This window comes from Cebus imitator, unplaced genomic scaffold (genome assembly GCF_001604975.1).
Source record: "Cebus imitator isolate Cc_AM_T3 unplaced genomic scaffold, Cebus_imitator-1.0 Scaffold32, whole genome shotgun sequence".
Classification (NCBI taxonomy): Eukaryota; Metazoa; Chordata; class Mammalia; order Primates; family Cebidae; genus Cebus; species Cebus imitator.
The window spans coordinates 2,247,297-2,271,538 of NW_016107347.1; the positions used below are offsets into that span (position 1 = coordinate 2,247,297).

At 35.1% G+C, this 24,242-nt stretch overlaps 1 protein-coding gene across 1 annotated transcript in view; it reads right to left on the reverse strand.

Moving 5' to 3' along the window:
- Positions 1-1,065: 1,065 nt before the first annotated feature.
- Positions 1,066-24,242, reverse strand: part of MAN1A2 (mannosidase alpha class 1A member 2) — a 162,360-nt gene continuing 139,183 nt past the window's right edge. Inside the window, exon 13 of the mRNA XM_017524176.2 lies at positions 1,066-6,985. Within this exon, the coding sequence (XP_017379665.1) occupies positions 6,853-6,985 (133 nt within the window). The 3' untranslated portion in view covers positions 1,066-6,852. The remainder of the gene's footprint in view (positions 6,986-24,242) is intronic.

A 24,242-nucleotide genomic window follows, 5' to 3' on the forward strand; every position in this document is an offset into this window, starting at 1 on the left:
GGGAGCACTGGGGAATCATTGCTTTTAATGGTTACAGAATTTCTGTTTGGAATGGTGAAAAATCTGGAAATGGGTAGTGGCAACAGTTGCATGACATTGCTGATGTAATTATTAATGACATCAAACTGTACACTTATATGGTAAAAATAGCAAATTTTCTTTTAGATATATTTTATCACAATAAAAAATAACAAAAGAAACTTGTTAGGTCAATCAAGAAAAAGGTGCAGGCTTAGTATCTGAACCATTCTGAATGCTATTTGCATGATGACAGTTCCTTTGCAATCCAATGAAATAAAGATGAATATTTCAGCTATCTGGCAAAGAGAATCCCAGATTTTATCAAACTATAGTCACTTAGAGCTCCTTATTTTTAAATTTTTTTCCTGGTCCTGTTTTAGTTTTAGTTGCTCCAGAAAATATAAGTCTGCAATTAATTTTGATACATTCACAATGTAATTTTAGTCTAAAATTTTGATCAAGTTGAAATCCACTGTGCAGCGAAGAATTAACACATGAAGCATGTAAATTGGCTATTAGTTCAGAAGGTTTTTACAACTAACTTATTTGATGTTCCCTGGGTACAGGGTTTTAAATATCCTGTGCTTTTATAGTATTGACAGACCAAACCACTATCTATAGTTGAGCTGATCCTATTGCTCAAGTCTTTTGGGCCTATATTTGCCCAAGAATCACTTAAGGAGGGTCAGGTCAGATTTTAACGTGACAGAATGAGGTCCAGTGGCTGAGGCAATCTTTCAGCTTGATGATCTCAGAGGCTGGACTGGACTAGGTCTTAGAGATAGCATCACAGTAACACTGTAAGGTTGTCACATAGGTCTATGATTTGTTTTCTCAAAATCAATTGGAATAAAAAACGACTCTCTAACCAAACTCTTCATCTTTCTCTAACATCAAGAATGTAAGGATCAGCTGATCCAAGGGAAATACTCTGAAAGAGACACTGAAGACTATCAGTTACCATAAAGGCCAAAGCTGCTCTTCTGTACATAGGAAGAAACCAAACTATCATCAGTGGGTAAAAATGAAGGCTGAACAAAAGACTTTTCACTTAAAGAACATCTTTATTTGAACTTCAATATACAATATTACCTTTAATTTGTAAAAATCACATACTAGAGGACATGACTGGAAACCAGTTCAGGAGCAGCCAGTGGGTACCAATTTAGGAGGCTATTAGTTGCCCCGCTTACTAGTTTAGGAAAAAAAAATCTATCAATGAATTTGAAACCAGTGAGATTGAAGGATGGCATTTCAACCTCCAAATCCAGTAATTAAAATTGAAGATACTTTCGGTCAGCAAAAATTTCTGAATTTTCTTTAAAAATATTTTTTCCCAATGAAGAACCAAGCTTATCTTTATTATGTTTTCCGGTATACACCTTGCAGTAGAATTCTGTAGAAATCAAATAACCACAAGACATTTGCAATTATTTAAAATCCTCTGCATATTAATATGTGTGGGTATGGGTGTATGTGTTTGAGTTCCCACAATTACATTCACACTGAGCCGAAGCAACCTTACAGCATGTTGGACCTGGAAAGGCAGCTCATTTACAATGTGGAAGAGAGACAGTAAGTCTCCGCCCCTCTATCATTCTGAATACAGGCTTCCCCTCCTCTAAAATTTCCCCAAATAGTAAAATATAAACTTCTTAAAGAAAACTCTATTATCTATTAGTATGACTGGTGCACTGCAATGTATATGCTAGTAATGTGGTGTGTAATTTCATGAGCAATTTTATGAGTTCTGCAATTACTGGGCTCAAACCAAGTTTGAAATGGATTAGCTGTTAAATAGTGGAAGTTTAAGGATGAGGTATGCTTTAGTTGAAAAATGATGCATATCAACTTCTGAAATAATGCTACTGACTTGTAAAGGAATTGAGGAGAGTTATGCAAGAGAAAGGGATTCTCCTTTTGGATACATCTTTTCTCTGTACTCATCAGATTCAGGCTATTCTAGAGGTAACAGGGGCAGTACCGTTCTGCAGTCTAAAAAGGGATGGTGGCTGCCAAATAGATGAGTCACATAACCCATTTTCTATTGCTTAGAATTCTTCAAAAGTTTGCTTTCTGCAGCACAAAGATCAGACATTTTATCACATTCTTGTTGTAGAGCTCTAAGAGTACCCAAGTGGATGAATTTCTGCAGCTCCAGCAATCCAGAATCCCAGTCCAAGGGCCAAGGAGCAGAACTTGGAGAATAAGTATTTTGACAATACACAGACCTTCCTTTTACACAGAGATCTGAAATTACGGCATTAAATAACAAGGAGAAGATAATGGCTGATAGCAGACCCACCTTCCCTAACCCCATTCTGCCTCTTTCATTATAGTTAATCATCCTGAAACCTGAACAGACTCCAGGAGGAGTGAATCTACTTTCAAGACAACAAAATATATAGTTTTAGGTTATACAAATATACACAATCATACATACACACATCTTTTTGATTTAAAAATGAATTGTGCAAGTCAAAACAGGGAGAAAACACATAGATCAAAGGTTAGAGGGTCTAACACAAACTAAACTTGGGATTAGGGTCACCAACTATGACCCATGGGCCAAATCCAGCCCTCCATCTGCTTTTGTAAATAAAGTTTTCCTGGAACACAGCTACACCCATTCTTTACATAGTAGCTATACCTGTTTTCAACACTTCAACAGCAGAAATGAGTAATAAGAGAGACTGTTTAACTCCCATAGCCTAAAATATTATCTGGAAGCTTGCTGATCAGTTACAGATCAAAAAGAGCATCTCATGATCTGAATGAGCCAAAGTAACAGAAAAGCATCTTTAACAGTGTTATTGACCCAGAATAAATGGATTAAAATAGCTCCATATCATATACAGTTACTCAAATATTCTTCTTATAATTTGTGCGGCCAAAACCAGTTTTCAGCTGTGTTTATTAACAAAAAGTATTAAAATTTTACCTGTGTATAATTGTATTTATATACATACATAGATCATATATATATGTAAAGAGTGGAAAAGATAGGAGCTAGCCAATTTGCGTATAAGGAATTCTAAAGAAAAATAACTCAAAATACTATTACTAGGAACTCTTGTTTGGAACTTTGAAATATTTTAGTATATTTTTCTTTATATTTAACAGCATGGGACTATTAATAGGGCGCATATCAGAGCAAAGACAATTTACAACTGTAAGGTTTACCCATGAATTATGTGGCAACATCTTTTTGAATATAAAATAACCAGCATTTCTATAAAACACTGCTTTTTAATTATGCAATTAAAATGATATAGCAAAATAATGTTTTTATTTCTAAAGTAAATATTTTAGTCAAAGTTGCATCATAAATCAAATATTTCTTTGACATGTTCAAGAGATTTTGCTTATTAACTACAATTATAGTTGTTAGTATATAGTAACACATTGTTTTAAAATATATTATAAACCTTTTCTTTTTCCTCTTTAATTTATATGAAATATAAAATTAAGAATTTTGTAACACGATTCATATTGGAAACATTTAAAATGTTGTGAACTACTCTCATACAGAAAATGCTGTGGAATCACATAAAACATCATAATGATTGGAAGTGCCAGGCACAATGCTTGGCACATGTTAGATACTTCATTAATGTTTGTTCACTCATCCTCTTATTTACTCATTCAAAAAGCACTTATTCAAAAAGCTCCAGGCTTAAGGAGAAACTGCATTGTAATGAGAATGGCAAACACAATCTTTTATCAACAAATTTGGAGTTCTGACAAAGACTTTGGCAATGGGGAGTGGAGAGGATGAGAGGATAAGATTTCAAACTGCTTGGTTAAAATCTAGCAAGTATAGCCCTGAGTTGCCCTAGATGACATCATAGAGGATCAGGGTCAATACTCCATGAAAAGAATGCATTCCTTCGATACCCAGGTTTTACTTTTACATACGAACATCTGCTTAAAGTCAGGAAGACGTTGGTGTTAGAGAGATATAAAATGTGCAACCCACAAGAAAGTAAAAACCACATATTTTTGTGAGTTGAGACTTCTTTTTGGTTAGGGCCCCACTGTCTTGGTTTTAACAACTTAATACTGCTTGAATAAAAAAAATCTGGTTTAACATAAAAAGTGTGAATCTAAAATGAAGAGAAATAAATGTAGAAGACAGAAGAGTGTTCAAAATTCCCATTTTTTTTTCTATTATGCACCAACTGACCTACCTATTCTGCACATTTGTACCAAAGGCACAGGTAAGGTGTCAGCTCTTTGAAGAGGCACCTGGAAAGGACCATATCTGGGTTCTTTGCAGAAGGTCTTAAAATTGCAATGGATATTTAACCTGAGTATTAAGGTCTACAAAATGTAAAGAGCTGTAAAAGACAGAAGTAAAGAATACTCTTGGAAGCTAAGCATTATATGGGATGAGAATTGATCTTGAAGGAAATAATTTAAAAATCTATTACAAAAATAAAACATGACACTGCCAAGTCATTTGTAGCTGACTTTAACTGCCTTTGGTATTCAGGAGAAGAAAAAAATCGAAGTACTTTTATAAGCTCTGGTCTTTCCATCACACAGAAGGTAGGGAGTGGTGAAGAAGACCCTTCCATTGTCCCTGTCAAATTCTTTGCTTGTACCAGAACTGACTCTGCTTGTATACTTCCTTGCCTTCTCTTAAGTTCTAGTCATCTAAGTAATACAAATAGGGCACTTGGGAGTAGGGGTTCTGTCTCCTTATCCCTTGAGAAGTTCCTGGGGAACAAAGAAGGTCCCTTAACTCTGCATTCTTCTAAACAAGGTGAAAGAAAATTCAGAGTTCATTCCATCTGCACTGCTGCTCTGGGTCTTTGCCAATTCAAGTTTTTTGGTTTTTCTTAGTGATTCATAAGTGGGCTTGTGCTACTTTTATGAGGAAGGCTGTTTTTTTAAGAACCAAATACTTTGCCTTTTCCCTTCTACAGTTACAGTAATATGTATATCTTCTCATGTAGAAATTTAAATGTTCAAGTAGTAAAAGATATTACAATGTCAAAACATGTGCTATAATTTAACTCTCTTAAGGACTATTGTAACTGGCCCTGCATCCTTATTTTCTATGTATACTGAAAAATTTTGCAGTGGTTATCATTTATGGATCATCAGCAGAACTGTCAAAATTAATGATTTGTGGTATAAGATGATCTACCTTAGAAAATAATTATTAATTAAATCCTTTCCCAACTTATATCTAAAAGCTAATTTAAAAACAAATGCTATCAAACAAGAAAATAAGCCTTCAGAATTCCAAGGTGGGCTTCTTGTACAAACTTGGTTTCATGAAATCTTCAAATTCAGAGTAAATATTATACTAATTATACTGTTTCTATCTTTTATTAATGTCAATGGAAGATGTCTATATTAAACGAAAAGAGCAAAAATGTATCTTGCAATGTCACATAAATTTAAGGACAGAAAATTTATAAGCACTAGATATTTATCTTATGGTTTCTGATAAAATTTAAGTTCTTTTTGCCAAAATATAAAGAACTAGTAGTTTATTTAAAAAGAAATGGCAATGCAAAACCTACTGATAGTAAGATAAAGTCCATTAGATGTATCCCAATTTTAGTGTAATATGATTAATTACACCACTCTTTTATCACTGAAAATTTTGAAACTATTCTGATTCTTTATTTCCATAAATATTCTTGGAGAAAATTTAAAAAAATACAATATGTGTGAACAACTCACTCATCTGATGAGATTATAAATAAAAGACCCCCCCATTCCAGATAGAATAAGAAAGTTTCACTGTGTTTGTTTTGTTTTAGTAAGTTATAAAAGTAATTTAGCTTATCAAGGCAAATTTAGAGCTGCCTAATGGTATAGAGATTTTTTTTGCCAAGCCACATAAATAAAGTAGTAAGTTGAGTGACTCTCTTAACTTTATTATGAGATTAAAGTAGGTAAAATTTACGTGGTAGATGTGATCGTCTGGAAAAAATAATGTACCAACAAAACAAAGGATTTCTCTTAGAATAGGTTTCAAGGCAACAAACTGCGGCATTTTCCCCACTTTCTATCATGCTACCAACATTAGACTGAACTACATGCACAAAATCCCAAACTCAGGCTCCTAAGCGGTGATTATGATAAATATCAGTTTCGATGATTCCATATGGAGAAAAAGACTTGAAGAGTATTCTTTGTGAGATCATGCCCCCAGAGAAAATTAAATGTAATCAAGAAATTTCAATGAAATAGATTAGGATTTGAAACGGTTGCCAGTCTGGTCATCCAATGGGGAACTTGAAAATTCAGATAGGGATGGGTACTCCTGTTTCTTTTTTGAGTCTTCTTGTTACTGATGCAGTTAAACTACTCTTTCGTTCTTGTTTCTTTTAGTTCATTCCATTATTAAAATGGAGAAAAAGGGATAAGCAATGTGTAAATATTTGATTTGAACGCTGCTCCACTGTAGGAGGAAACAAATGTATAATTGGTTCCAAAGGCCATCTTTAAATCCTGCAAGGTGCTCTTTATTCTTGGCTTGCTTTCAGGAAGTCTAGCCTCCAGACTTCAGGACTCTAAAGAACCAATACCATAGTACCAGGCATCAATTCTCATGAGACCACCTCATTACCAATCGAAGCACATCCAGGTCTCTGTCCTACACATACCAGAACATGTTTTTGGTCAGGTATAAAATGGAATAATTTCAAAGCTGATACATCTACAAGTTGAAAAGTCTTAGGGAGAATAGTTTCACCCTGTCATGTTGACAGAGAGGTCCAGGTTTTCAAAAGCCGCCTCTGCAAACGAATTTCTGTAGTGGTCCATGTAAACAAAACACAGGTGAGAATGGTCCTTCTGGAACTGCTTTCATCGAACAGCAGGATTACCTGAAAGTGTGGTGTTGGCTAAATGTAACACAGGCAGAGGGTGAGCCTCTGTATTAAACACCCAGTGGTCTAAAGGTAAAAGGTCATCACCGGAGAACAGCAGATACAAATATCTGAAAATAAAAAGGGGAGAAAAATGAGCTTCAATTAGAATTCAACAAGAAGATGAAGTGAGCTCAGTTATAATGGCAGAAAAAAACCAATAACCTATTTTGAGCAGCTGGGGATATCACAGATGAAGGATATCACAGAAATAAACCTCAGTCCCCCAAATAATCTAAACACAAAGACAACAGGTTTCAGAATAGTGTGTAAGAAATCCAGTAAGATGAACAACTAGACCTGCTGAAATAAAATAGTTAAAAAAAAACATTTCGGCCAGGCATAGCGAAGAGAGCAGACGTCTTTGTCTTATTCCTGATCTTACAGCAACACATTCAGTTTTCCTTTTTGTTTTTTTAGACAGAGTCTTGCTCTCTCGCCCAGTCTGGAGTGAAGTGGTGTGATCTTAGCTCACTGCAACCTCTGCCTCCCAGGTTCAAGCAATCCTCCTGCCTCAGTCTCCCTAGCTGTGATTACAGGCACATGCCACCACATGTGGCTAATTTTTGTATTTTTAGTAAAGACAGGGTTTCACCATGTTGGTCAGGCTGGTCTCAAACTCCTGACCTCATGATCTGCCCACCTTGGCCTCCCAAAGTGCTGGGATTAAGGTGTGAGCCACCGCCATGCCCAGCCCACATTCAATATGATGCTAGCTGTAGGTTTTTCATATATGCCCTTATCAGGTTAAGAAATTTCCTTCTATTCCTACTTTGCTGAGAGCTTTTTAATCAGAAATGGATGTTGGATTTTGCCATAAAACTTTTCTATGTCTACTGAGGTGATCTTTTTTTAGTTAACTGATTGATTTTCAAACATTAAATCAACCCTCCACACCTGGGATAAGCCCACTTAGTCATAACGTATCATCTGTTTAATATGTTGTTAGACTTGATTTGCCAAAATCTTGTTTAGTTCTATTTACATTCAGGAGGAATATTGGCTCTGATGAAGACTCTGCTGTCATTCATTTATTTCTTCCATAAGTTACTGGGGTACAGGTGGTATTTGGTTACATGAGTAAGTTCTTTAGTGGTGATTTGAGAGATTTTGGTGCACCCATAACCCAGGCAGTATATACTGCATCATATTTGTAGTCTTTTTCCCTTGCCACCCTCCCACTCTTCCCCTGAAGTCCACTGTATCATTCTTACACCTTTGTGTCCTCACAGCTTAGCTCCCACATACCAGTGACAACATACAATGTTTGGTTTTCCATTCCTGAGTTACTTCACCTAGAAAAACAGTCTCCAATATTATCCAGGTCACTGCAAATGCCGTTAATTCATTCCTTTTTATAGCTGAGTAGTATTCCATCATATAAATATACCACAGTTTCTTTATCCACTCATTGATTAATAGGCATTTGGATTGGTTCCGCAATTTTGCAATAGTGAATTGTGCTGCTATAAACATGCGTGTGCAAGTATCTTTTTTGTATAATGACTTCTTTTCCTCTGGGTAGATCCCAGTAGTGGGATTGCTGGATCAAATCGTAGTTCTACTCTTAGTTCTTTAAGGAATCTCCACACTGTTTTCCATAGTGGTTGTACTAATTTACATTCCCGCCAGCAGTGTTTTTTGATTTTTTTATTTTGGCCATTCTTGCTGGTGTAAGGTGGTACTGCAGTGTGGTTTCAATTTGCATTTCCCTGATCACTAGTGATGCGGAGCATTTTTTCATATTTGCGGGCCATGTGTCCGTCTTCCTTTGAGAACTGTCTATTCACGTCCTTAGCCCACTTTTTGATGTAATTTTTTTTTTCTTACTGATTTGAGTTCATTGTAGCTTCTGGATATTAGTCCTTTGTCTGATGCATTGAATGTGAAGATTGTCTCTCACTCTGTGGGTTGTCTGTTTACTCTGCGGACTATTCCTTTTGCTGTGCAAAAGCTCTTTAGTTCCCAGCTATTTATCTTTGTTTTTGTTGCATTTGCTTTGGGTTCTTGGTCATGAAATCCTTGGTTAAGCCAATGTCTAGAAAAGTTTTTCCAATGTTATCTTCTAGAATTTTTATAGTTTCAGGTCTGAAAGTCCTTAATTCACCTTGAGTTGATTTTTCTGTAAGGTGAGAGATGAGGATCCAGTTTCATTCTCCTACATGTGGCTAGCCAACTATCACAGCAACATTTGTTGAAAAGAGTGTCCTTTCCCCACTTCATGTTTATCTTTGCTTTGTCGAAGATCAGTTGGCTGTAACTATTTGGCTTTATTTCTGTTCACTGTTCTATGTGCCTATTTTTATACCAGTACCATGCTGTTTTGGTGACTATGGCCTGAGGTATAGTTTGAAATCAGGTAGTGAGATGCTTCCAGATTTATTCTTTTTGCTTAGTCTTGCTTTGGCTACGTGGGCTCTTTTTTGGTTCCATATGAATTTTAGGATGTTTTTTCTAGTTCTGTGAAGGGTGATGGTGGTATTTTGATGGGAATTGCATTGAATTTGTAGATTGCTTTTGTCTGTATGGTCATTTTTACAATATTGATTCTACCCAACCATGAGTGTCATCTATGATTTCTTTCAGCAGTTTTGTAGTTTTCCTTGTAAAGGTCTTTCATCTCCTTGGTTAGGTATATTCCTAAGTATTTTATTTTTGCAGCTTTTGTAAAAGGGGTTGAGTTCTTGATTTGATTCTCCACTTGGTTGCTGTTGTTGTATAAAAGAGCTACTGATTTGTGTACATTAATTTTGTATCCAGAAACTTTGCTGAATTCTTTTATCAGTTCTAGGAGCTTTCTCTGAAGGAAAGAGAAAGGGTTTTCAAGGTAAACAATCATATCATCTGCAAACAGTAACAGTTTGACTTCTTCTTTATCGATTTGGAAGCCCTTTATTTCTTTCTTTTGTCTGATTACTCTGGCTAGTAATTCCAGTATTATGTTGAAAAGGAGTGGTGAGAGTGGGCATCCTTGTCTTGTTCCCATTCTCAGAGGAAATGCTTTCAACTTTTTCCCATTCAGTTTTATGTTGGCTGTGGGTCTGTCACTGATGGCTTTTATTACATTGATATATGTTACTTGTAGGCCAATTTTGCTGAGAGTTTTAATCATAAAGGGATGCTGTATTTTGTCAAATGCTTTTTCTGCATCTCTGAGATGATCATGTGATTTATAATTCTGTTTATGTGGGGTATCACATTTATTGACTTGTATATGCTAAACCATCCCTACATCCCTGGTATGACGCCTGCTTCATCATGGTGGACTACCTTTCTGATATGTTGTTGGATTTGGTTAGCTAGTCTTTTGTTAAGGATTTTGGCATCTATGTTCATCAAGGATATCAGTCTGTAGTTTTTTCTTTTTTGGTTTTGTCCTTTCCTGGTTTTGTAATAAGGGTGATGCTGGCTTTACAGATTAAATTAGGGAGGGTTTTCTTTCTTTCTCTATCCTGTGGAATATTGTCTGGTAGAATTCTGCTGTGACTCTGTCTGGTTCCGGACTTTTTTAAGTTGGTAATGTTTTAATTACCATTTCAATCTCGCTGCTTTTCTATTGGTCTGTTCAGGGTATCTAATTCTTCCTGATTTAAGCTAGAAGGGTTGTATTTTTCCATGAATTTATCCATCTCTTCCAGGTTTTCTAGTTTACGTGCGTAAAGGTGTGCATAGTAGCCTTGAATGATCTTTTGTATTGCAGTGGTGTCAGTTGCAGTATCTCCTGTATTGTTTGTTAATGAGGTTATTTGGTTAATTTGGTTAATCTTGCTAATGGTCTATCAATTTTATTTATCTTTTCAAAGAACCAGCTTTTTGTTTCATTTATCTTTTGCATTTTTTGTTTTGTTTCCATTTCATTTAGTTCTGCTCTGATCTTGGTTATTTCCTTTGTTCTGCTGGGTTTGGTTTGTTCTTGTTTCTCTAGTTTCTTGAGGTGCAACCTTAGAATGTCAGTTAGTGCTCTTGGGCTATGACTTTTCTTCTTAGCACAGCCTTTGCTGTATCCCCAAGGTTTTGATAGGTTGTGTAATTATTGTCGTTCAGTTCAAATAATTTTTTAATTTCCAGCTTGATTTTGTTTTTGACCCAATGTTTATTAAGGAGCAGGTTACTTAATTTCCATGTATTTACATGGTTTTGAAGGTTCCTTTTGGAGTTGACTTCCAGTTTTATTCCCCTGTGAACTGAGACAGTACTCGATATAATTTCAAGTTTCTTAAATTTATTAAGGTTCATTTTATGGCCTATCATATAGTCTATCTTGGACAAAGTTCCATGAGCTGTTGAATAAAATGTGTATTCTGCAGTTGCTGGATGAAATGTTCCGTACATATCTGTTAAGTCCATTTGTGCCAACATATAATTTAAATCTATTATTTCTTTTTGACTTTCTGTCTTGATGACCTGTCTAGGGCTGTCAGTGGAATACTGAAGTTCCCCATTATTATTGTGTTGCTAATTTCTTAGGTCTATCAGTAATTGTTTTATAAATTTGGAAGCTCCAGCGTTAGGTACATATATGTTTAGGATTGTGATATTTTCCTGTTGGACAAGACCTTTTATCATTATATAATATCCTTCTTTGTCTCTTTTAACTGCTGTTGCTTTAAAGTTTGTTTAAACCAACTGTCATTCTTTAAAAAAATTTTTTTTTCTTTACTACTTTATTTTTTATCAATTTTACTTTCTTTTGCTAATATTTTTATGGAACAGTTTCACCCCATAAAGGATCTGGGCTATCTATAATGTTTCATCATAAAAGAAAACATATACCATTTAAAAACATATATATCCCTTTCTGTTATCATGTTTTTATTAGTGAACATATATTTATAAAAGGGATTTGAATAGTGATTTTCCAAGAACAACGTGAAAAGTAAAAACAGTTATCTTTTCTCCAGTTTTCACTTCCAAAGTATGTGTGCTGCTAAATAAGAAGTTTTCTTTCATTCTTAGATAGTTCATGTTGTCATTTTTTGGGATTTTAAAAATTAAGCATTTTCACTGGGTAATCAGATGAGCTTCTTTATAATAGGTTTTTGTCACTGTTTAATAGTAAACTCTTGCTTTTTCAGAATTTGGAGTCAGTCTTCAGTGGCAAATATTTTTATTATTATGACATTCATGAACTGTCATGATATAAACATCCTCTGTAAAATTACTTTAAGTCTTTCAATTTCCTACATCAGAAGGTTTAAAATTTCATGCTTGATTCTTGCTGCCATTTTTATATTTGCTCCTTTTTACCTAATTTTTCTTTCTGCTCTGGTTGCTTTTAAGATTTTTTTCTTTACACCGGTTTTGAGCAATTTGATTATAATGTGTCTTGGTGAAGTTGTCTTCATTCATGTTTCTTGTGCTTGGAGTGAGTTTGGCTTCTTGGATCTGTGGGTATATAGTTTACATCAACTTTGTAAAGTTTTTTGTCATTATTTCTTCAAAAAAAAAAAAGTTTTTCTTTTTTTGGAGGGTGTCTACCTTCTTGTATCTTCTTCTTTGAAGATTCTTATTCCATGTATTTTTTTTTTTTTTTGAGATGGAGTTTCGCTCTTGTTACCCAGGCTGGAGTGCAATGGCGCGATCTCGGCTCACCGCAACCTCCGCCTCCTGGGTTCAGGCAATTCTCCTGCCTAAGCCTCCTGAGTAGCTGGGATTACAGGCACGCGCCACCATGCCCAGCTAATTTTTTGTAGTTTTAGTAGAGACAGGGTTTCACCATGTTGACCAGGATGTTCTTGATCTCTTGACCTCGTGATCCACCCGCCTCGGCCTCCCAAAGTGCTGGGATTACAGGCGTGAGCCACCGCACCCGGCCCTATTTCATGTATTTTAAGCCACTGTAAGTTTTCACACAGCTCACTGATCTCTTTCTAGTTTCATAAAGGTTCTTATTTTTTGCTCATGTTTCATTTTGGATAGTTTCATTGCTAAGTCTTAAAGTTCACTAATTTTCACTTCTGCAATGTCTAACATGCTAATAATTTCATCTAGTATATTTTTCAACTCAAACATTACAGTTTTTGTTTAGAGAAATTTGATTTGGTTTTTATATCTTCTAGGTCTCTACTTAACTTTTCGAACAGAGGGAACATAGTTATAAATATTTTAATTGTCATTGTCTACTAATTCTAATATCTTTATCAGTTCTAAGTTGGTTTCAATTATTTCCATAATTACTGATCACATTGTACTGTCTCTTTGCATACATGGTAATCTTTGACTAGAAGCTAGACACTGTGGATTTTACCTTGTTGGGTGGTAGTTATTTTTATATTCCTTTATATAAATCTTGAGTTTTGTTCAGGGATGTAGTTAGAAACAGTTTGATCCTTTTAGATCTTGCTTTCATTATTTGCTATGTAGGTCCAAAGCAGCAGGTTATTCCCCACTATTGAGGCAGGACCTTCCTGAGTACTCACTCTACCCAGTGCCGCTTGAATTATGAATTTTTCCAGTCTGGTTGCTGGTAACAGGCACTGTTTCTGACCCTATGTGAGTACCAGAAACTGCTGCCTTTAATCCTCTACGATGATTCTTTCCCTTACCTCAGGTAGGTTCTTCACATGCATGTGATGATCAGGACTCTGCTGAATACTCTAGTGGGCTCCCCTGGTTATTTCTCTCTGCAGCTCTCTCCTCTCTGGTACTGTCCTATGAATTCTAGCTATTTTAGTTTCCCCACACTCACAGCTTCATCCCCTCAGGGAGTGCACTGCGCTTTGTCTCAGATCCCCTCTCTGTACTATGTCCTGGAAACTCTAACAAGACAGTCAGCTGGGCAATCACAGGGCTCACTCATTTGTTTCCTATCTTTCAAAGATGACTGTCCTTCACTGCCTCCTGTCTGGTATTTCAAAGATCATTGTTTTATATATATTTTGCCATTTGTTAAAGGCAGAATGGTAAATCTGGTTCCATCTTTAGATTAAGCAGAAGTTCCACTCATCCATTTTGAGAACTGTGTCAAACAATTTGCTGCATGTCATGTAATTATGTTCATGGAATCCCCTACCCTCGTGTCTATTATTAATCCAATCCAAAAAGAACATTAGATGGTCCAGCAAGAACTTGTTCTTAGAAATCCTTTCTGATTCTTCATGATGATTAGTTCCTTTCTAATGTCTTCATACCATGACTTCCTAGAATTTTGTGAAAATAGACGTTAAATACATCAATACTTTCTTCAATCCAACTGCATCTGCAGTAGTAATTTAAAATAACAAGTTACTTTTCTTCCTTTGGGGCTCTAGTTTCATCTTAGCCATATTTGTTTACCTGGAATATAATTTGTTATTTTAAATTACTGCAAGAATCCAAATAAATTATATATCAAGGTACTAGTTCAAATGTGATTTTGAAGTCAATATTAATATTTTAGGAATAATGGAGGGAAACAGTGGGATAGGAGAAAGATAATTTTAAAGAAGGGAAAAGTTGGATGAAGGGGTTAGAGGAGAGGAAGTTGGAGTTGAAGTATGAGTGCTTTGCATTTTATCTTATAATTCCCTTTTTAGCATGCCATTACTTTATTTTTTTTTATTGTGGTAACAAACATATAACATAAAATTTACCATCTTAACCATTTTTCAGTGCATAGTTCAGTAGTGTTAAGTATATTCACACTGTTCTTTGCAAAACAAAAACTAATTTCAATTCCCTCCCCAAGTCCCTGGTAACCACCATTCTACTTTGTTTCTATAAATGCGACTACTTTAGAGACCTCACAGAAGTAAAGTTACCCCATGTTTGTCTTTTTATGGCTGGCTTATTTCACTTAGCATAATGTCCTCAAGGGTCATCCATGTTGCTGCCCTGCCTGTGATTCTAGAATTCTATTTCCTACTACTTCTAGTGAATGTACTTTAGTTCGTCTAGTTTCTTTTGTGTTTTTTTAAAGGTATTTTTTTCAGGCTGAATCCTCCTTTTCAGAGAGCTACTTTCTGTTTTACTTCACCCATTAACATCTTACTAATTCAGCATCATTTTAGTCTTTCTTCATGACTACTTCAGCCTGAACCAAAATTCCCTTCTCTGAACTTCTAAAACATTTATTTTCTATTTAGAAACTAATACAGTTGTCCCTCAGTATCTGTGGGGAATTGGTTCCAGAACCTCTCAGATACAAAAATCCTTGGATGCTCAAATCCTCATATAAAATGGCATATTATATTCATATTACCAATGCATATCTTCCCATACACTTTAAATCCATGTAAATAGTTGTTATATTGCTTAGGGAATAATGACAAGAAAAAGGTCTACACATGCTCAATACAGATGCAATTTTTCTAAAAAAAACTGTATTTTCAATCCATGGTTGGTTGAATTCATGAACCCATGGATATGGAAGACCAACTGCATATATACTTTGTACTTTCATTAGATTTGTCTATGCCTAAAAGTAAGAGACTTCTAAACTAGACTCCAAGCTTTTTATGGGTAGAATATATGTTTCATATACTTTAATTCTCAACTAGCACAACTCTGAGAAAGCTGGTACTTAATAAGTACATATTGTTTTGACTTAGCTTGTCTCCAGGAGTAAGTGAGAAGAAAACAGCAGAATAGGGGACTTGATGCTACTCTTTTCATCCAGCTGGAAAAACAGTCATCTCATGGTAGGAGGCTAACTTCAGGAGCCAGTTACAGGCAAGATAAAAGATAAATGAAAGGAAACAGTGGCTTTGTTTTTCAGTCTTCTCTTCGCCGCCCCCCACCATCTGAGAATCCTCACCCACAGTACCACCGATTCCCTCCCTCTCTAAAATATATTACTTAGTCACTTTGCTTAGAAACTTAAAAAAACATACACTTTTGATGCTTTGTGGGCAAAGCCACTATCAGAGTTGTCTATGAGCTTATTTCAAAATCTTGCTCAGGGAATTTGCTTTAATAGTCTGATAGCTAGCTAACTGTGCATTCATTTACTTATACTGAAAATAACTTCATAAGCAAATGAAGGTAACAGTAGCAGTAAAAAAGAGAATTAAAGCTAGGAGAGGATATGATAATAACATCAGTAACAAAACCTATTCTGGATAATTTACTAGTTTTTCCCTCCTTTTGCCCCAATATTTTATAAAACTTTCTTTTCTTTTCTATTTTTTTTGAGACAAGAGTCTTGTTCTGTTGCCCAGGCTGGAGTGCAGTGGCATGATCTCAATTCATTGCAACCTCTGCCTCCTGGGTTCAAGCAATACTCCTGCCTCAGCCTCCCAAGTAGCTGGGATTACAGGCGTGACCCAACGCACCTGGCCCGCAAAACTTTCAAACATAGAAATGTTGAAAGAATTTTACAGTGAAGTGCACATATACTTTACCTCCTAGACACTACAAGTTGGTATCACAAATCTATTACTTTATTCATTTATTACTAGCTTTCTTTATAATACTACAATATGTTCCCTTAGAAAAAGTGGCTAACTTAGCAAATCAAACTAAATATCATTAATAATTTGCTTAGTAAAATTGTTTGCAAAGGAAGAACTAGAAGACAATGGAATTTTTTGAAAACCAAGATAAACTTAGGGCAATAAACTGCAGGCAACAATACTTACTTGAGTTTTGAGAGGAAAATTATTACTACCAATTCTTTTTTCTGATTTTTTTCAAAAACATGTGATTAACAGACCATCAAAAAGTGAATGGAAAAATAAAATGCGATACAGCCAAACAAGAAAATAATACTCAACAATAGAAAAGAATAAACTAGGGCTGGGCACAGTGGCTCACACCTGTAATCCCAGCACTTTGGGAGGCCAAGGCGGGCGGATAACAAGGTCAAGAGATTGAGACCATCCTGGCCAACAAGGTGAAACCCCATCTCTACTTAAAATAAAAAGTAGCTGGGCTTGGTGGCATGCGCCTGTAGTCCCAGCTACTCAGGAGGCTGAGGCAGGAGAATTGCTTGAATCTGGGAGGTGGAGGTTGCAGTGAGCCAAGGCTGTGCCATTGCACTTCAGCCTGGTGATAGTCTGTCTCAAAAAACAAAAAGAAAAAAAAAAAAGAAAGGAATGAACTATTGATAAATACAACATGGATTAGCCTAAAAATAAGCATAAAAGAAACCAGACATAAAACAAATGTTGTTTTGGCAAAAGCCACCACATAACATAAAATTTCCCACCTTAACCATTTTTAAGTGTACAGTTCAGTAGTGTTAAGTATATTCACACTGTTCACCTTGTAAAACTCTATACCCTTTAAACAATGATTCTCCTTTACCTCCTAACGAATATTGCATGATTCAAATTATATGAAATTCTACAAGCAGCAACCTATAGTGACAGAAAGCAGGTAAGAGTTTGGGGTGGGTAGAACTCACTGCAAAATTAGAATGGAAATGTTCCATATATTCACTAAGGCTGATATTTATCCAGATTTAAACATTTGCCAAAATGCAATAAACTGTACACTTAATGCATTTCAGTAAAGCTGATTTTAAAAGTTTTTAAAAAATAAACTAATGAACAAAGATGAAAAAGGATAGCCTTATTGTGTTACTGCTATGTAAGTACAATTTGGGTTGTAGCTCCCTCTACCGTAGCAAAAGAAATTGGCAAAGAAATTGGCAAGCATATTTCAAAGATTAAACTTTTCAAACTGGAAAACGCTTATATTAAATAGTACAAGTGAAATTCACTGTGTGTTCCTCTGTGTGTGTGTGTGTGTGTGTGTATCCCAGTGCCTAATATTTAGATTGTACAGCGACAGGACATAGGAGGCACTTAAAAATGTGGAGACCATGATTCTCGTCTTCCAGTACACCTATTTGAAGAGACTGAAGTACATAAATAGAGCAGTTAAAGCAAAGACTTCCCCACCTGACTTTACGGTCTGCTAGGTTCTCTGCCTGTATAGTTAATTCATTAATCCCTAATTGCTTCCATAAATGTTTTACCCAGTCACGGATGTCAGCGGTTCTCAAAGTGTGATTTCCCCAGACGAGCTGCATCAGCAGCACCTGGGAACTTGTTAAAAATGCAAATTCTTAGGCCCCACTCTAGATCTATTAATCAGAAACTCCGTCAAGAGAGCCTAGCATGCCCTGCTTTAAGAGGCCTTCCAGATGATTCTCATGCACACGGAAGTTTGAGAACCACTTTTCTAGGTTACCAACTTTATGTAACCCTAACAACAGTTGGTTTGTACAGTTTCTTCTTTTCTTCTTTATGTGGGCATCTGGACCTTTGACTCTCCACTGAAAACAAATCCGCAGCCCTGACATCCTCAGCTTCCCCATCTTGCCTTGGGTCTCTTCTTCTTGCTTTATCAATTCTTTGACTCATTATCAGCTACCTCCTAACTCTAAGTGAATTCTGAGATCAAGCCCTAAGCCCCAATCAGGAAATAAAGTAGGTCCATTATTCTCTTGTTCTTCCCCTCCTACTTTTATTATACACAAGATCTTATAAAATTGCTGGGGTTTTTTAGCTGTCTCCTTTGAAATCAAATGATACAATCATTTATTCAGCAAACATTTAACACTGAAATACATATTATATCTGTGGCCCTCCTGTAGATACTGAGGATAAAACAATAACCAGGATATACGAAAATGCTGTAAGCTCTTCATGTAGCTTATATTCTAACTGGGGAATGTTTAAGAAAATTATGTGTTATGTTGGAAGATAGGTGCTATGAAGGAAAGTAAAGCAAGGAAAATAACATGGAGTAAGGGAACAATTTGAAACTGTATACCAGATGATCAGGTAATGCTTTAAAAAACACAACAGAAAATGATAAAATGATATAATTAAAAACTACTACTTAAGAGTAATCAGAGTAAAGATGCAAACAGCCAACAGTTTTTCTTGCCTAACAGACTAAAAATTTATCAACAAACTCAATACATATTTACTGAGTGTCTCATGTGCTAGGTGTTAGGGAGATCACAGTAGTTAAAAGGAAAAGTCTCTACAGCTATGAAGCTTACATTCTACTGGAAGAAGACAGATTAAAACACACAACTAGGCTCAGTGTGATGACTCATACCTATAATCCCAGCACTTTGGGAGGTTAAGGCAGGAGGATTGTTTGAGCCTAGGAGTTCAAGACCAACCTGGGCAACATAGCAAGATCCAGATCTCTACCAAACAACAACACACACCTATGTCAGATGGCGATATGGTTTGGCTCTGTGTCCCCACCCAAATCTCATCTCAAACTGTAATCCTCATAATCCCCACATGTGGAAAGAGGTGACTGGATGATGGGGGCAGTCTCCCCCTACTGTTCTTGTGATAAAGAGTGAGTTCTCATGAGACCTGATGGTTTTGTAAGCGTTAGACAGTTTCTCCTATACATGCTCTCTCTTGCCTACCACCATGTAAGACAAGCGTGCCTCCCCTTCTGCCATGATTGTAAGTTTCCTGAGGCTTCCCCAGTTATGCAGAACTGTGAGTCAATTAAACCTCTTTTCTTTATAAACTCCCCAGTCTTTGGCAGTTCTGTATAGGAGTGTGAGAATGGACTGAGGCAAATGGTGATGGTGTTACGAAGAAGAATAAAGAAGGGCAGGAAAGAGAATAATGAAGTGTTTGGATAACACACAGAGGGCATATTTTTACAGGCAGGCACTCAAAACAGAGTGATTATAAGTTAGCAAGAGAGTGAATGAAATTTTTAGGATATAAGATCTTTTATGTTAAGATTATTCTATTATAGTCACTGACATAGCACTAGCACACAAAACAGCTGGCACACATTTTTGTTTCATATATTACATTGTATTGTCTACATATTTTAATCACTACTTAGTAGAAAAAGAGCTCACATCTTGATAAAGAATAAAGAGTTATTAAGGATTCCAAAAGCACTAGTTTAAAAGTGTGAGCACACACTGAAACACTGATTCCATTTACTTCCTAAGAATCTGATTGACTTTTCATCTATGTTCTTAACCTACAGAAAACAAGCTTTAAGTGATTTATTCTGTTGTAGGGGGTAAGATTTACTTAAAAACAAAAGATCTGTTCATTCAAATCTTACTATACACTATCAGATACTGTGTAAACGTTTCTAGATTTCTCAAATACCCATCTGATGTTAACCATTTCTAATTAATTTTCTAAAACTTTCTGAGAAGTTTTCTGAAGAGTTAGCTCTCTCAGCTTATTTTGATTAATTCTATTTATAACAAATGCATACGCCATTGCCCTAGGCATCCATTTCACTTCTAGGAATCTAACCAACAATTATCTTCAAGCAGAGAGCAGAGATATATGTAAAAGGACATTCACTGCAGCTCTGTTTATAAAACCAGAACCAACTTAATAACTAACAATAAGGTGCTGCTTAAATAAATTATAAAACATTCCTCAGTGGATTTATATATGCCAGTATGGGAACCTTTCCTAGACAAAAAGATAAAAATGCAAGTTTCGGAAAAATAGGTATACATAATCTTATATATGGAGAAAAAAAGTTAAAGGATATATTATAAATATATATTTTTATATATTTGCATATGCCCAGAAAATTTCCAGAAGGATATATCTCAAAAACTATTTAGTAATTATTCTCTGTGGGGAGTGAGACTGGATGAGAGGCATACATAAGAACTTATCTTTTTTTGGCATTTTTTCAGCTCTATAATATTTAACTTGTTTTGCAATAGCCACATACTATTTTTATAATTCAAAAAAAGCTGTATTAAAAACAATATTAGCCTTAATTTTTGAGAAATTATATATTGTTGTAGAGCTACGCATCACAGTGTTTACACAATTGCTTTTAATATGACAAGTGCTATGCTGTTATGTATAGCACAAACATGTTGACTGCATGCATGGTTGTTCTAACTCAAACACTAAGGCACTCAGGATATTAGTATCTCACACAGACTATCAGGACAAATGAAGTACTGACAATACACACTTAAGGATATTTTAAGAACATTCTTCCAAGTGGGGTGAGGGGCCACAGGTGGACCCTGCTTCCTTAACAACAACAAAAAAGAATATACTTCCAGTGTACTCTCGCTTCCAGTGTTTGAAAGTGACTAGGTTCTTATATCCTTGTCAACACTAGAACACAAACTTTTAAAATCTTAAGCAGTGTGATAGTAAATAAGATACAGTATCTGAGGTTTAGTTTTATTTCATTTATTTCTTACAAGTGGATCAAGCATTCTTCATGTGTTTATAGCCATTTCTTTTCTAAGAACTGCTTCTACTTATTTTTTAAGCTTAGTATTTTTTCTTAACAACTTCTAATTTTAAGAAATGCTTTCCCACTGTGCCATTTGTCTTTTACCTTGTTTAGTGCTCTTTTTTTCTTACAAATGTTTTCTATTTTTATGTAATTAAAGTTTCAATCTTTTCTTCCATGATTTCTGGGTTTTGTATCATGACATCTTCATCCCCAGAGTTGGAAAAAAACTTTCAATTGTTTCGTGATTTTATTTCTTTTGTTAATATTTAAAGCTTTGCTCTATAGAAAATTATTTCTGGTATTTAGCAGGGATCCAGCCTTACTTTTTTTTCTTCAAAATAGATAATTTTTAAAGATGTTTTTAAATATTTACAAAGGCAAAAACAAAAAATATTTTTAAAAACGAAAATAACTTCAATTAAGCTAAACTATAGTTTACATTTTGATATTGTTGAAATATTATTAACATGTTCATCTACGTGTTACATATGCGCAGGTGGTCTTAATAGCCCACTTACTATTATACTCTGAAAAGTCTATAAAAATACATTGTTTTGGCTTCGTGATACTATTGTGGATGTGTCATAATTTATTTAACCATTCAGCTATTATTGAACAAATAATGACCCTTATTTTTATAATAGCAATAAACATCTTTGTACATAAATCTTATTCCATAACTCTGATTAAGATTATGGACATATTCTTACATAGCTTTCCAGAATTTTAGTAGTATATTCAAAGTTTGAATTTCAAGAGATAGGGAGGAAAAAGGCACACAAGCAAGAGACACAGACATAACTTCTGCCACTGAGACTTTGATACCAGTGAAAGGAGACATGCTGTGGTCATAAACTTGATCTTAATTTTATGCTATTTCTCTTACCTTTAATAACAAATTTGTTAAGACTATGTTTCCAACTAACCTGTGATTTCTAAGCTGCCTAATGCCTGATACATATGAACTCAGAAAAAATGGTTAACATGTATACTTTTCTCAGATCTTCAAATAAATATGCAACAGAATTGAGGCAAGGTGCAATGAAAACCTAATTCAATGAAAGATCTAGGTGAATGGGTGTAGACACTAAGGTACATATATAAAATAACACATTACTTCAAAGTTGTTCATAAGAGGCTTATAAAGTGACAGAACTATAGAGAATCCATGTGGGAGATACTCATTAAACAATTCAAGTGCTGCTGCTAGAGAACTGCTCCTAGGAATCTCGGTGTTCTACCTGCTACTTTCCTCACAATTCTTTAACTTAAGGGACTTTTGACCAACTGCTATTTCACTGAAACAATGAAAAGACAGTCCTTGGAGGGACAAAAGCCATTATCAAAGAACATATTTCTATTTCTTGCAGCTAAAGAAAGGGGGCAGTAACACCATTTAGCTCTTCTAACAAAACAATCAAGTCTCCAACCAAGTGTCTTTAAACAAGTTCATATGTTAACAAAAAGCTATTCATGGCTTTTCCTTTCTTGCACGACTCCTCCCCTTATTTAAAAAGCAGGCTGACTTTATATAGTAGTAATAATGCATTTACAATCTTCACCAACTGTTTAAATCTCCCCTCAAAATATTCAGATATGAGCAGTCTATAAATTTAATCTTGAAGAAATCTCTCTGGAGCCTCTGTCCTCCTCAATTTCTCTCTATATTATTCCCTTAATCTTCCTTTTACTTCTTCCCTGCATTCATGTCTTCTTTTTTGATTTACGTCCAATTTTCATAGAGCATATCCTCCAAAAACTTAACTGAGAAAAAGGACTGGAAGTGGATTTTTGAGACTTTACATGGTTAAAACTCAGAATTCTAAGTTGGAATGAATTTTCTCTCATAATTTTTAATCAACTGCTCTAATGCTTCTAGCTTTCATGACTGTTCTTGAGAAGTCTGAAGCCATTCCAGATCTCCAAGACTTTATTCTATTCTCTCTCCCTGTGGAAGCTGTGAGAACTTTCTTTTACCCCAAGGGTTTTGAAATTCTAAGGTGCTGTGCCTTGGTGTGGGTCTGTTTTCATCTGCTATGCTGGGATCTTGATGGTTCTTTCAAGCTGGTAACATATCCTTCTGTTTTGGGGTATTTTCTTAAATTACCTTGTTATATTCTATTTTGAACTTTAAAAATCACTATAACATACATACACAAACACGTACAAATCTTACATGTTTATAGTTGAATAAACATTTCTAAGTCAATACTGTTTATTAATATTTAAAAGTAAGGCACTAACATGCTGATTAGAAACTGTAGTCAGGTTGGCACTAAAAACTTTAATATTATCTCTGATTCTTCCTTCTTACTGAATCTCCTTATATCTAATTAGATATTCAGGCTTGTCAATTACACCTTTAGAGCTCTCATCTCATTCTGAATATCCCATTGTCTACCTTATAGCTATTCCCCTGAATACCAGTTCATCCTGTTTTACCTGTCTTGCCTTCAAGTCTGGTTCAAATGCTACTACTTCCAGGAAGCCTTCCTTTGTGTTTTCCATGTTAAGCAAACTCTTGCGTCTCTAAAAGACTTCTGTATTTTGTTAATATTTCACTTACACACCTAATGTATTTAAAATTTGTAATATATATTGCATGTGTTTTATTTCCTGTACTAGAGTATATGAGTTTTAGAATCTTTGGAGGAATCTATCTTTGATCTTCCTCATTACATAGTTTTTGTTATGCCATCAGTTTATATGCTAGATAAACATTAATAAATAAAGTAAGGACTAATGAGGGAAACCGAAAAGTAGGAGACATGGCCTCTTCTGGGAAAAAAAAGTATTATATATAGCAATACCTAATTGATAGTATAGCACTTATGACAAAATGTAAAAGGTAAAATGACCCTCGACTTAGATCAAGAATACAGGCTTTTGCATTTAACTTTGCCAGTGCTGTGACAGTGTTTCCATCTCTGGTAGCTAAAACACATTGGTTGTTGCCTTTTAATAAATTCACAATGAATTTCCACCATTTGGTAAAATATAAAATCTTAAATTGACAGCTTCTGACAAAGCCTATTTACATTAACTGATATTTGAGAAATATTTAAGGGATCATACTTATCTTCATTCCTTTATAAGTTCTATTTTTACAATAAGAAAATTATAAGACTACAGCTACAATAATTCAGATCTTCACAGAAATGACTATATTCAATT